General features: G+C 41.6%; 1 protein-coding gene across 1 annotated transcript in view; it reads right to left on the bottom strand.

Moving 5' to 3' along the window:
* The window catches only part of LOC122924684 (alcohol dehydrogenase 1-like), a 146,147-nt gene that overhangs the window by 28,351 nt on the left and 104,951 nt on the right, over positions 1–12,845 (bottom strand). Inside the window, exons 7-8 of the mRNA XM_044276025.1 lie at positions 7,325–7,460; positions 6,814–6,952 (exon numbers count right to left, since the gene is read on the bottom strand). Of these exons, the coding sequence (XP_044131960.1) occupies positions 6,814–6,952; positions 7,325–7,460 (275 nt within the window). The remainder of the gene's footprint in view (positions 1–6,813; positions 6,953–7,324; positions 7,461–12,845) is intronic.

The raw sequence follows: 12,845 nt of genomic DNA, 5'->3' as shown, positions 1-12,845 counted from the left end.
GTCATCAATCCCGTTGCCTTTCGTCTTGATCTTCCTCAGACTTGGAAGATCCATCATGTTTTTCACAAGTCCCTGTTAAAATCTAATGTCCAACCCACTGTACCCTCCTTTTTGCCTCCTCCTCCGATTGTGGTTGATGGTAATCTTGAATTTCAGGTCTCTAGGATTGTGGATTCTCGCATTATCCGCGGTTCTCTCCAGTACCTCGTTCATTGGGAGGGTTATGGTCCTGAGGAGAGGATGTGGGTCCCAGTGGCTGACATTAAGGCCACTTGTTTCATCAGGGCTTTCCATAGGTCCAATCCAGTCCGGAGTCCACTCGTAGAAGGAAGGGTACTGTCACCGCCAGATCTCTCAGAAGCTCTGACAGACATTCTTCAGTACCTCTTGCTTGAGGTTCTTTTGTTTTGGTTTCGTTTTGTCATCTCGTTTCCCTCTCTTAGCTGTCATCTAGTTGCACTGATTGCAACCCTTTATATCCCTTCCCATACTGCATCACTTTGCAGTTTATACTACTTCCTGGATTGTGCTCACTGCTAGATGCTGCAACTGCTGTTTACCCAGATAAGTCTGTTCCTTTATTTGTGTTTTCCTGTTGGCTTGATCCTAGGTGACCCTGACTCCTTCCGTATTAAGTGTAGGGAGCCGGTGGTCGTGTCCCCTCACTATTATAGGGTTTTCAGGTGTCACACAGTCTAGGTACGAGGGCATGCAATTATCTATCATAAAGATCTTTGCATGGGCTGAGCAGTCAGGGAGAGCTCTAGGGCTTTTATAGGGCTCACCCTTATGTTCCTTAGTTTGGGATCAAGTCAGTCGGATCTTTATTTGTATCTTCTAGTTTTCTGCAACACCATCCGTGACACCTGCCCAGGTCCTTTTGGCACTTCTACACCTTTATCAGCCTGGATTCCAAACCAGGCACTTATCCGCCTCCTCCACCTACTATTACATGGACACCCTCTTGTCTTCAACAGCAGCAGGGCACAGCGTTGCCCCCCCTCCTATCATATGTGTCAGGTTAAGCACCGACATGCAGTGTTGGACTTGATCTGCCTTGGCAAGAGCAGCCACACCGGTGAGCGGTTGCTGAAGCACATCAGGCAGCATACAGCACGCTGGCTGTCTCCCCGCCAGCTCCAAGTTGGCAAGGTCATGACTCATGAGCGACAATAGTACCAACATAGTGGCCATGCTGAACCTGGGCCAAATGACACCAGGGCCGAATGACACATGCTCCCTGTATGGCGCACATAATTAACCTTGTTGTCCAGCGCTTCTTGAAAAAGTTCACTGGCCTGTGCACAGTGCTGACAAAGTCAAGAAAGCTGTGCAATCATTTCAGCCATTCCTACGCGGTACAAAACGCTTTCCTGGACTTGCAGCATCAAAACAGTCTGCCATTACACCACATAATGTGCCCACTCGCTGGAATTCAACACATATGCACATGCTAGAAAGGCTCTATGAGCAGCGGAAAACAGTGACTGACTTTGTCATGCACCAGCCAGAATCGTCAAGGATAAGGAGCATGTGTCATTTTGAGATCCAGCATTGAAAGCTGGTCTGAGATGCAAGTAACATGCTGAATCCCTTGGAAGAGGCTACAAAATTCATAAGCAGGGAAAGCTGTGGTCTGAACAACATAATCTCCATTATATTTGTTTTAAAAAAAACATTGAAGCTCATGCAGCAGTGGATGATGGGTGAAGAAGGTACGCCTTGCTGTGCACCCTCTTGCTTTTGGGGAGCCCCAAGGAGAAAGTTCCATTGAGGAGCAGGAGGAGGATGAGGATTTGGAGCTTCAGCTAGAGGAGGGGGGGGGGGGTGGAAGAGACAGTGTTGGAGAAGCATGAGAATGATGATGACGATGACACTGGCAACAACACACAATCATTACAAAGGGAGATAAAGATAGATTTGCCTCAGCTTGCTGTGGCACATCAAGACATTTCTCCATCATGTTCATGATACTGAACTGGCTGCTGCTGTAGCTGCTTGTGGTAGAGGAGACGGCAGGAGGTACCGATGTAGCAGAGCTAAATTGACTCTGATAACACATGGCACAGTGTTATCTTGGTTATCTTGTGACAAAAGACACTGAAATATATTAAAAAGTTAGTTATCTTTTTCTTGACAATTATTACTTAAAACATTAACCATTAGTGTTGAGCGTGAATATTCGAATTGCGAATATTTTTCTCGAATATCGCGATTTCGAGATTTCGCGAATATTTAGAATATAGTGCTATATATTCGCGAAATCGAATATTTGTTTTTTTTTTTTGCTTTTTTTTAATGCTCCATTCAGTGCCCGTTGCCGTGCTCATGGAGCGTCCCCATCACCATGGGGACGCTCCATATACTAGAATGTACTGTCGGATTAGAGAATTACGTTGAAATCACCATGCGATTTTTTTCGTGTTATATTAATCGCATCGCAATTTCAGCTTCGCACTGCTATATTCCATATATGTGTATTTTACGAAATTTCGTACTATTGCTCTAACTTCGTCTTTTAGAATATTACGAATATTCTAAAAGACGAAGTTAGAGCAATAGTACGAAATTTCGTAAAATACACATATATATTGTAATTTAGCTAATATAGTGCTATAATCACTTTTTTTTCTTTCATTTTTTTTCCCTCTTCTGAACTTAAGCTTTGTAAAATATGTACACTGTTAAAAAAAAGTTAATATAGCAGTATATTAGCTAAATTACAATATATATGTGTATTTTACGAAATTTCGTAATATTGCTCTAACTTCGTCTTTTAGAATATTCGTAATATTCTAAAAGACGAAGTTAGAGCAATAGTAGGAAATTTCGTAAAATACACATATATGGAATATAGCAGTGCGAAGCTGAAATTGCGATGCGATTAATATAACACGAAATAATCGCATGGTGATTTCTACTTAGTACTGCTATAGTCCATATTCGGCGAATATGGAATATAGCAGTACTATACTTCGAGTTATATTCATCGCATGGCGATTTCAACTGATGGACTATAGCAGTACTAAGTAGAAATCACCATGCGATTATTTCGTGTTATATTAATCACATTGCAATTTCAGCTTCGCACTGCTATATTCCATATATGTGTATTTTACGAAATTTCCTACTATTGCTCTAACTTCGTCTTTTAGAATATTACGAATATTCTAAAAGACGAAGTTAGAGCAATATTACGAAATTTCGTAAAATAGACATATATATTGTAATTTAGCTAATATACTGCTATATTAACTTTTTTAACAGTGTACATATTTTACAAAGCTTAAGTTCAGAAGAGGGAAAAAAAATGAAAGAAAAAGAAAATGATTATAGCACAATATTAGCTAAATTACAATATATATGTGTATTTTACGAAATTTCGTAATATTGCTCTAACTTCGTCTTTTAGAATATTCGTAATATTGTAAAAGACGAAGTTAGAGCAATAGTATGAAATTTCGTAAAATACCATTGCCTTATACTAATAAACTAGAAAAATCGCAACACGCGATTAAAATAATCGCATATTATTCGCGAAAATATTGAAATAATTACAAATATTCGATTTCGACGAATATAACACGAATATTCACTCGAATATTCGCGATATATCGCGAAATCGAATATGGCACCTCTCGCTCATCACTATTAACCATCAAGCATAGCTCGGCTGCATCTATAGGTAACTCTTGGGGGATGGAGAGGGGCGTCAGACATGTGGAAATCAGGCAACTGCTCGCAGAAAGCTCGGGCAAGCTAAATACAGAGTGCTTCCTGTTAATAAAGTATTTTGGCCTCCTTATCAGCAGGAGGAAAAATTCACCCATTTTGATTTGATAGCCAGTGTCTACAGTAAAAGCATGGCTATTCAGTAATCACCAGACTGTTTGATGTGAACGGTTGTTTGATGTGAATAAAAGGAAACATACAGCTTACAGCTCTGACCAAAGTGCCTGCAAAGCCAGTTCTTTACGTCTCCGCCCCCCACTGAGACGAGGAGGTCTCGTAGTCGATATCATCGTCATTAGCATCCCCCTGCTCCACCACCACAATCTTCTCCTCCAGTGGCAGCTCCTAATTTATACTCCTCCTCCTTCTTCCATGGGTCCTTCTCCATGTGGGTCCAAAACAGCTATAGGACGTACAGAAAGATGTGTAAGCTGTTCTACTGCTTGTTGCATCAGTGTGAGTGTCTGTTCTAAGAAAAATATGAGGGTGAGAACTAATTCCTGCTCACCAATTTGGTGGCCACTTCAAATGAGGTGGTCTGGTGCATCACAAAATCATTCACTGATTTATGCTGCTTGTACAGATGCTCCAGCATTTGCGAAGTGGAATTCCAGCATACTAGAATGTCGCAGATCATGCAGTATAACTCCTGTGTACTGGTTTAAAAAGCATTGCATGACAAGGTTTATGATGTACACCATGCAGCCAGCATGTGTTATTTTCGTCTGGTTTAGCACAACCACGATGTTGTGGCTATTATCACTGACCATCTTACCACGTTGGAACTGACAAGGAGGGAGCCAGCAGAATGTTTGCTGCTTGATGCACTTCAGTAACTGATCAGCGGCGTGGTTACTATCGCCCAGGCCGATCAGCTCTAACATGGCATGGCAACGCTTCACTTTACACATGTGAGAGGAGGGAGGGGGAATGATAGTGATACTCTGCGCTGCTGCTGTTGGGGAAGGGAAGGTGGATAAGTAGCTGATGTGGTAACCAGATGGACACATGCGTGGAGGTGTCAGTAGGTCCTGGCCTTGTTGTTGCTTTGATGCCATGCAGTGAAAACAATATTGACCTAGTGGGTCATGAAAGACTCGTACATTTCCTGCCCATAACAGCTGCTTCAGGTGTCCACCCTGGAGTGCATCTTGTGCAGCACACATTCTCTACTATATGACAGTAGAAGTCAGGGATACCTTTTGTTCACTCCATCAGCTCCCTAAAGGCAGCAGACTTTATTAATTCGCAAGGTAGTCTGCACTGCTGGTGGGAGTTAAGCCTGTGCCCCAGCGGATTATTGGGCATGTAGACAGGGGTGCACCACCAATTAGGCGAGGTGAGACAATTGCCTCAGGCAGCACCAGGTAGGGGGAAGAGGGATACAGCAGAAGGGCCATGGGCAATGAATGCTTCCATTGTGGAAACACTCATCTCTACATATTCAACTGCAATCACTGTACTCAAGACAGCAATACAATTGAAGGCTTTTGTCTACCTGGCCCACCATCTCCTCTAATAGGCTTTTGTCCTAGTGCCTGTAGCCTATCAGAGGCCGATGTCATCATTATCCGCTGCCTGAGCCGGGCTACATGCATAGTGCTCAGGGCACAGACTAGAAGAGGTCTGTGTCTTGCACTGCATCAATGGAGGTAAGTATTTGAGTTTATTATTCTTATTTGTCAGCATGCTGTAGGCCACAATGGGGTGGGGGGGTCATTATTTTGTAACTGGAGAAAGCAGTATGGAGACATCCATTCTACTGGGGGCACTAAAAGGGGGTATTTTTTGTACTGATACATGTTATAAGGGAACATTTTTTGTACTGCTACATAAGGGGACATTTTTGTACTTAGCGCACATTATAAGGGAGCATTTTTGTACTGGCACACATTCTAAGGTGGCCACTATGCGGAAATTGTTCTGCAGGGAGCACTAAAATAGTTTATTTGTATGGGCACAAGTTATAAGGGAGCATTTTTTGTATTGGCACACGTTCTAAGGGTGCATTTCTTGTATTGGCACACATTATAAGGGAGCATTTTTGTACTGGCACACATTGCAAGGTGGAATAATTTTGGAGGACAATATGTTTACGGCACTTTAAGTTCAGGGACACTGAATTTGCTTGGCACAGTTATTTTTTAGGGCACTGTGCCAATAATTATTGAAGGTGAACTATCTGTGTGATAATAGTATTTTTAGGGGGATTGTATGTTTCTGCAGTATAGTATTGGGAAGCACAGTGGGCACAGTATTACCCTGTATGTTTTGTAGCTCTGTATGTAATTTTTTCCAAGTATGTCTTTAACAGTAGGGCTAGAGGTAAGGGATTAGGTTAAGAAATTGGTATTGGGGGGCGCCATTTCAGTTTTTGCCTCAGGCAGCAGAAAAGCTAGATGCACCCCTACATGTAGAGTTGTTTTCTGGCCACACATTCCATTATCAGAGGATGACAAGGAACTGAAGGAGCAAGAGGAGTGTTAGCGGGAGAAGCAGTAAGTGAAGAAGAGAATGATAAGTACACTGTACTGTATGTGGATGCAGCCCGGCTTCCACAATGGACACCAGGAGAAGGAGGACATTCTTGTTTTGCTAGCTATTGGCTACTTCTATTTTCCCACAGAAATCGTTGATGCCGCATAAAGTATTGTAATAAAGTCACAGTACCTATGATATCACCTCCTCCGTCCTCAGCACCCCAATCTAGCTCCCAGATCCAGTCCAACACACAATCATCAATATAGTCCTCACCCTCCCCTCCACTTTTCTCAAACTTGTTGGCCCCCTTCCTATTCCCTGCTCTGCAGATGATACAGCCGTTTTACAGCCGTTTTAGTGCTCAAAAGTTCGGGTCCCCATTGATCTTCAATGGGGGTCAGGTTTGGGGTCAAGTTCGGGTCAAGTTCGGGTCCCGAACTCAAACTTTTTTGTGAAGTTCGACCGAACATCCAGTTGTCCGCTCAACTCTATTTAAAAGTTCAGTTTTACATAAGTTTATCTTGTGTTATATGAATATAGCAGGTCGTTGTGGGTTTTAAGACTGTAGTAGGTCTATTTTAATTTTGTAGGTTAACATACCTTTCGCCTTTATGCAACAGTTCAAAGCCTTTATTTATTTCATTAAATGGCAATTTGTGAGATAATAAACCATCCACTTTGAACTTCTCAGCCATCAGATCTGATACTAGTTGAGGAACACTTTCCTTGCTCTTAAATCCTAAACAAAAATAAAGGATGATAAAAATAATTAGTATTGTGCTATATTTAATTAGTATTTTAGTGGATTTGTAGTAGTTTTGCATAGTATAAGACTACATTCACACAGCCGTATCCGTTTTGCGGTCTGCAAATCATGGATCCACAAAATGAGGATATCAGCCTTGTGCATCCCACATTTTTTGTGGCCCCCATTGTGAAAATGTCTAATCTTGTGCACAAAACGGACAAGAATAGAACATGCTCTATACAGTAATTTGTGGCATGGATGCAGACAGAACATAAATCGGACGCAGACCGAAAATATGGTTGTGTGAATGAGGCCTAATAAAATATGATTTGAGGACACTAAATGTGTGGGTTTTTTACACACCTCCAAATAGGCCTCCTTTCAATGTTCGCCCAGTGAGGAGCAACCTTGGTGTAAATGAGATTGTTGATAGTGAAGGAGACACTCCAACAATAACAGCAGTGCCACAACTTACGTGGCTTGAGAGTAATGCAGAAACCTGTGTAAAAAAACACATGGAGAGCGTTGACAAAAAAACATAAACATTTATTTTCACAGGAGGCCGATTTTTTTCAGAAATTTCTCCCCCTATTTTGACCCATTTATTTGGTTAGGGTTCCTAGGAATTCGTGCACTTGCTGAAGAAACAACCTTATTCACATGCAGTCTCACAAACAAACCCGCACCTTTACATAAAGTCTACACCGTGGTCAATTTGCCAGTTGTGAGTTACACAGAGAAATTACTTCCCTCACAATGACTCTCACAGAAAACATTGGCTATTACCATCATGAACACTTATTTATTAGCAAATGGCAAGTCACTTGTTGCCCTCTAGTGGTAAAGTATTGTGTTTACATGCTCCACCATGATCCTGAGTAGTAGAATTCCAATAAGAGCAGGGCTGGCTGAGACTGAAAATCATCCCTGGCGCACAATCTACACCCCAGCCTCCATGCAATAATGTGCCTCCACCTTCCAAATCGCCAAACACACGATGCACACTGCAGCAAATTTTACTTTTCTTGTTCACTTCCCTTACCAGTCCATTAAAACGCCTAGAATAACATGCTTTAATCATAACAAAGATACACTAGTTAATTACTGCACCAGGCAGACCTATTGTATACAGCATAGGACTCCTTACATCCAGTCCAGGATAGGCATAGGACATAAAGCACAACCTCCAGGTTTTGAATTCTATCTCCTGGAAACCTTAGGTAAGGCAACAAATTAGCAATAGAACAAATAGATTTTATAAAGGACTGCATCTTTTTAGTTTAATTCATAATTAAATCATAATGATTTTTACATACAGACATTGGGAACCGCAATGGGGACCAGGTTCGCACCGTGTTATGCAAATTTATACTTTGGTAGATGGAAGGAGCTTATCATCTAGTCCATGGGCTGGCTGTGTGTGAACCTGGTCCTCTGGAAATGATTTATAGATCACATTTTTTATTTGGGTTGGGGAAGAAAGTTTACTAAAGGATTTAATAAATCAAATGAATACAAATAAGCTGTATATACATTTTACACCGACATTTTTTTAGATTTAACTATGTCAATAGAGAAAAACACAATTGTAGACAAGACATACTGTATATAAAACCAACAGACAGTAACAATCACATCCTGACTTCTAGTTGTCATCTACTTACATGGTTGGAAAATATACCCAAAAGTCAGTTAATAAGACTCAGGAGGAAGTATACCAGAGTAGAAGAATATAAAGATGAGACAATGAGACTGCAGGGGATATTTTGGGAAAAGGTCAATGATAAGAATAAATTAGATCCATATACATTCCAAAGTTCACACTAGAGATGTCTCAAACTATACGCCGACGAACAGTTCACGGCGAACATTGCTTGTTTGCGTTCGCCGCGGCGGGCGAACATATGCGATGTTCAGTCCACCCCCTATACATCATCATTGAATAAACTTTGACCCTGTACCTCAAAGTCAGCAGACACATTCCAGCCAATCAGCAGCAGACCCTCCCTCCCAGACACTCCCACCTCCTGGACAGCATCCATTTTAGATTCATTCGGAAGCTGCATTCTTAGTGAGAGGAGGGACAGTGTAGCTGCTGCTGATTTAATAGGGAAATCGATAGCTAGGGCCGTGTTTTGTGTCCACAGACTCATCTGCTGTAAGGACAGCGTCCTGACAGCACCCCAAAAAGCCCTTTTTAGGGCTGGTACATCAGTCTGCTTTATATATATATATATATATATATATATATACATATATATACAGTACAGACCAAAAGTTTGGACACACCTTCTCATTCAAAGAGTTTTCTTTATTTTTATGACTATGAAAATTGTAGATTCACACTGAAGGCATCAAAACTATGAATTAACACATGTGGATTATATACATAACAAAAAAGTGTGAAACAACTGAAAATATGTCATATTCTAGGTTCTTCAAAGTGGCCACCTTTTGCTTTGATTACTGCTTTGCACACTCTTGGCATTTTCTTGATGAGCTTCAAGAGGTAGTCACCTGAAATGGTCTTCCAACAGTCTTGAAGGAGTTCCCAGAGATGCTTAGCACTTGTTGGCCCTTTTTCCTTCACTCTGCGGTCCAGCTTACCCAAAACCATCTCGATTTGGTTCAGGTCCGGTGACTGTGGAGGTCAGGACATCTGGTGCAGCACCCCATCACTCTCCTTCATGGTCCAATAGCCCTTACACAGCCTGGAGGTGTGTTTGGGGTCATTGTCCTGTTGAAAAATAAATGATGGTCCAACTAAACGCAAACCGGATGGAATAGCATGCCACTGCAAGATGCTGTGGTAGCCATGCTGGTTCAGTATGCCTTAAATTTTGAATAAATCCCCAACAGTGTCACCAGCAAAGCACCCCCACACCATCACACCTCCTCCTCCATGCTTCACGGTGGGAACCAGTCATGTAGAGTCCATCCGTTCACCTTTTCTGCATCGCACAAAGACACGGTGGTTGGAACCAAAGATCTCAAATTTGGACTCATCAGACCAAAGCACAGATTTCCACTGGTCTAATGTCCATTCCTTGTGTTCTTTAGCCCAAGTAAGTCTCTTCTGCTTGTTGCCTGTCCTTAGCAGTGGTTTCCTAGCAGATATTCTACCATGAAGGCCTGATTCACACAGTTTCCTCTTAACAGTTGTTCTAGAGATGTGTCTGCTGCTAGAACTCTGTGTGGCATTTACCTGGTCTCTAATCTGAGCTGCTGTTAACTTGCGATTTCTGAGGCTGGTGACTCGGATGAACTTATCCTCCGCAGCAGAGGTGACTCTTGGTCTTCCTTTCCAGGGACGGTCCGCATGTGAGACAGTTTCTTTGTAGAGCTTGATGGTTTTTGTGACTGCACTTGGGGACACTTTCAAAGTTTTCCCAATTTTTCGGACTGACTGACCTTAATTTCTTAAAGTAATGATGGCCACTAGTTTTTATTTACTTAGCTGCTTTTTACTTGCCATAATACAAATTCTAACAGTCTATTCAGTAGGACTATCAGCTGTGTATCCACCTGACTTCTCCACAACGCAAGTGATGGTCCGAACCCCATTTATAAGGAAAGAAATCCCACTTATTAAACCTGGCAGGGCACACCTGTGAAGTGAAAACCATTTCAGGTGACTACCTCTTGAAGCTCATCAAGAGAATGCCAAGAGTGTGCAAAGCAGTAATCAAAGCAAAAGGTGGCCACTTTGAAGAACCTAGAATATGACATATTTTCAGTTGTTTCACACTTTTTTTTGTTATGTATATAATTCCACATGTGTTAATTCATAGTTTTGATGCCTTCAGTGTTAATCTACAATTTTCATAGTCATGAAAAAAAAGAAAACTCTTTGAATGAGAAAGTGTGTCCAAACTTTTGATCTGTACTGTATATATACAGGGAGTGCAGAATTATTAGGCAAATGAGTATTTTGACCACATCATCCTCTTTATGCATGTTGTCTTACTCCAAGCTGTATAGGCTCGAAAGCCTACTACCAATTAAGCATATTAGGTGATGTGCATCTCTGTAATGAGAAGGGGTGTGGTCTAATGACATCAACACCCTATATCAGGTGTGCATAATTATTTGGCAACTTCCTTTCCTTTGGCAAAATGGGTCAAAAGAAGGACTTGACAGGCTCAGAAAAGTCAAAAATAGTGAGATATCCTGCAGAGGGATGCAGCACTCTTAAAATTGCAAAGCTTCTGAAGCGTGATCATCGAACAATCAAGCGTTTCATTCAAAATAGTCAACAGGGTCGCAAGAAGCGTGTGGAAAAACCAAGGCGCAAAATAACTGGCCATGAACTGAGAAAAGTCAAGCGTGCAGCTGCCAAGATGCCACTTGCCACCAGTTTGGCCATATTTCAGAGCTGCAACATCACTGGAGTGCCCAAAAGCACAAGGTGTGCAATACTCAGAGACATGGCCAAGGTAAGAAAGGCTGAAAGACGACCACCACTGAACAAGACACACAAGCTGAAACGTCAAGACTGGGCCAAGAAATATCTCAAGACTGATTTTTCTAAGGTTTTATGGACTGATGAAATGAGAGTGAGTCTTGATGGGCCAGATGGATGGGCCCGTGGCTGGATTGGTAAAGGGCAGAGAGCTCCAGTCCGACTCAGACGCAAGCAAGGTGGAGGTGGAGTACTGGTTTGGGCTGGTATCATCAAAGATGAGCTTGTGGGGCCTTTTCGGGTTGAGGATGGAGTCAAGCTCAACTCCCAGTCCTACTGCCAGTTTCTGGAAGACACCTTCTTCAAGCAGTGGTACAGGAAGAAGTCTGCATCCTTCAAGAAAAACATGATTTTCATGCAGGACAATGCTCCATCACACGCGTCCAAGTACTCCACAGCGTGGCTGGCAAGAAAGGGTATAAAAGAAGAAAATCTAATGACATGGCCTCCTTGTTCACCTGATCAGAACCCCATTGAGAACCTGTGGTCCATCATCAAATGTGAGATTTACAAGGAGGGAAAACGGTACACCTCTCTGAACAGTGTCTGGGAGGCTGTGGTTGCTGCTGCACGCAATGTTGATGGTGAACAGATCAAAACACTGACAGAATCCATGGATGGCAGGCTTTTGAGTGTCCTTGCAAAGAAAGGTGGCTATATTGGTAACTGATTTGTTTTTGTTTTGTTTTTGAATGTCAGAAATGTATATTTGTGAATGTAGAGATGATATATTAGTTTCACTGGTAAAAATAAATAATTGAAATGGGTATATATTTGTTTTTTGTTAAGTTGCCTAATAATTATGCACAGTAATAGTCACCTGCACACACAGATATCCCCCTAAAATAGCTAAAACTAAAAACAAACTAAAAACTACTTCCAAAAATATTCAGCTTTGATATTAATGAGTTTTTTGGGTTAATTGAGAACATGGTTGTTGTTCAATAATAAAATTAATCCTCAAAAATACAACTTGCCTAATAATTCTGCACTCCCTGTATATATATATATATATATATATATATTGCAGTTCACTGCCCGTGTGTGAGAGGCTGCAGGCCCACAGACTGTACTGTGTGCACACCATTCATACAGGGTGTCCCAATACCTTGCAAATAAAAAAAAGTCAATTTATTTTTTCTCTGTGATATAATCACAGCTACAAGCCAGTGTGTGTCAGGTCCACAGACTGTACTGTCGTCACTGGCCAGGCCACCACTCATACCGTTGCAGGGTATCACAAAACCTTGCAGATAAAAAAAGGCAATTTATTTTTTCTCTGTGATATAATCGCAGTTGCAAGCCAGTGTGTGTAAGGCCCACAGACTGTACTGTGGCCACTGGCCAGGCCACCACTCATACCGTTACAGGGTGTCACAATAGTGTCACAATACCTTGCAAATAAAAAAGTCATTATTTTTT

The sequence above is a fragment of the Bufo gargarizans genome, chromosome 1 (genome assembly GCF_014858855.1).
Source record: "Bufo gargarizans isolate SCDJY-AF-19 chromosome 1, ASM1485885v1, whole genome shotgun sequence".
NCBI lineage: Eukaryota > Metazoa > Chordata > Amphibia > Anura > Bufonidae > Bufo > Bufo gargarizans.
This window is presented reverse-complemented; position numbering and strand designations above follow the sequence as displayed.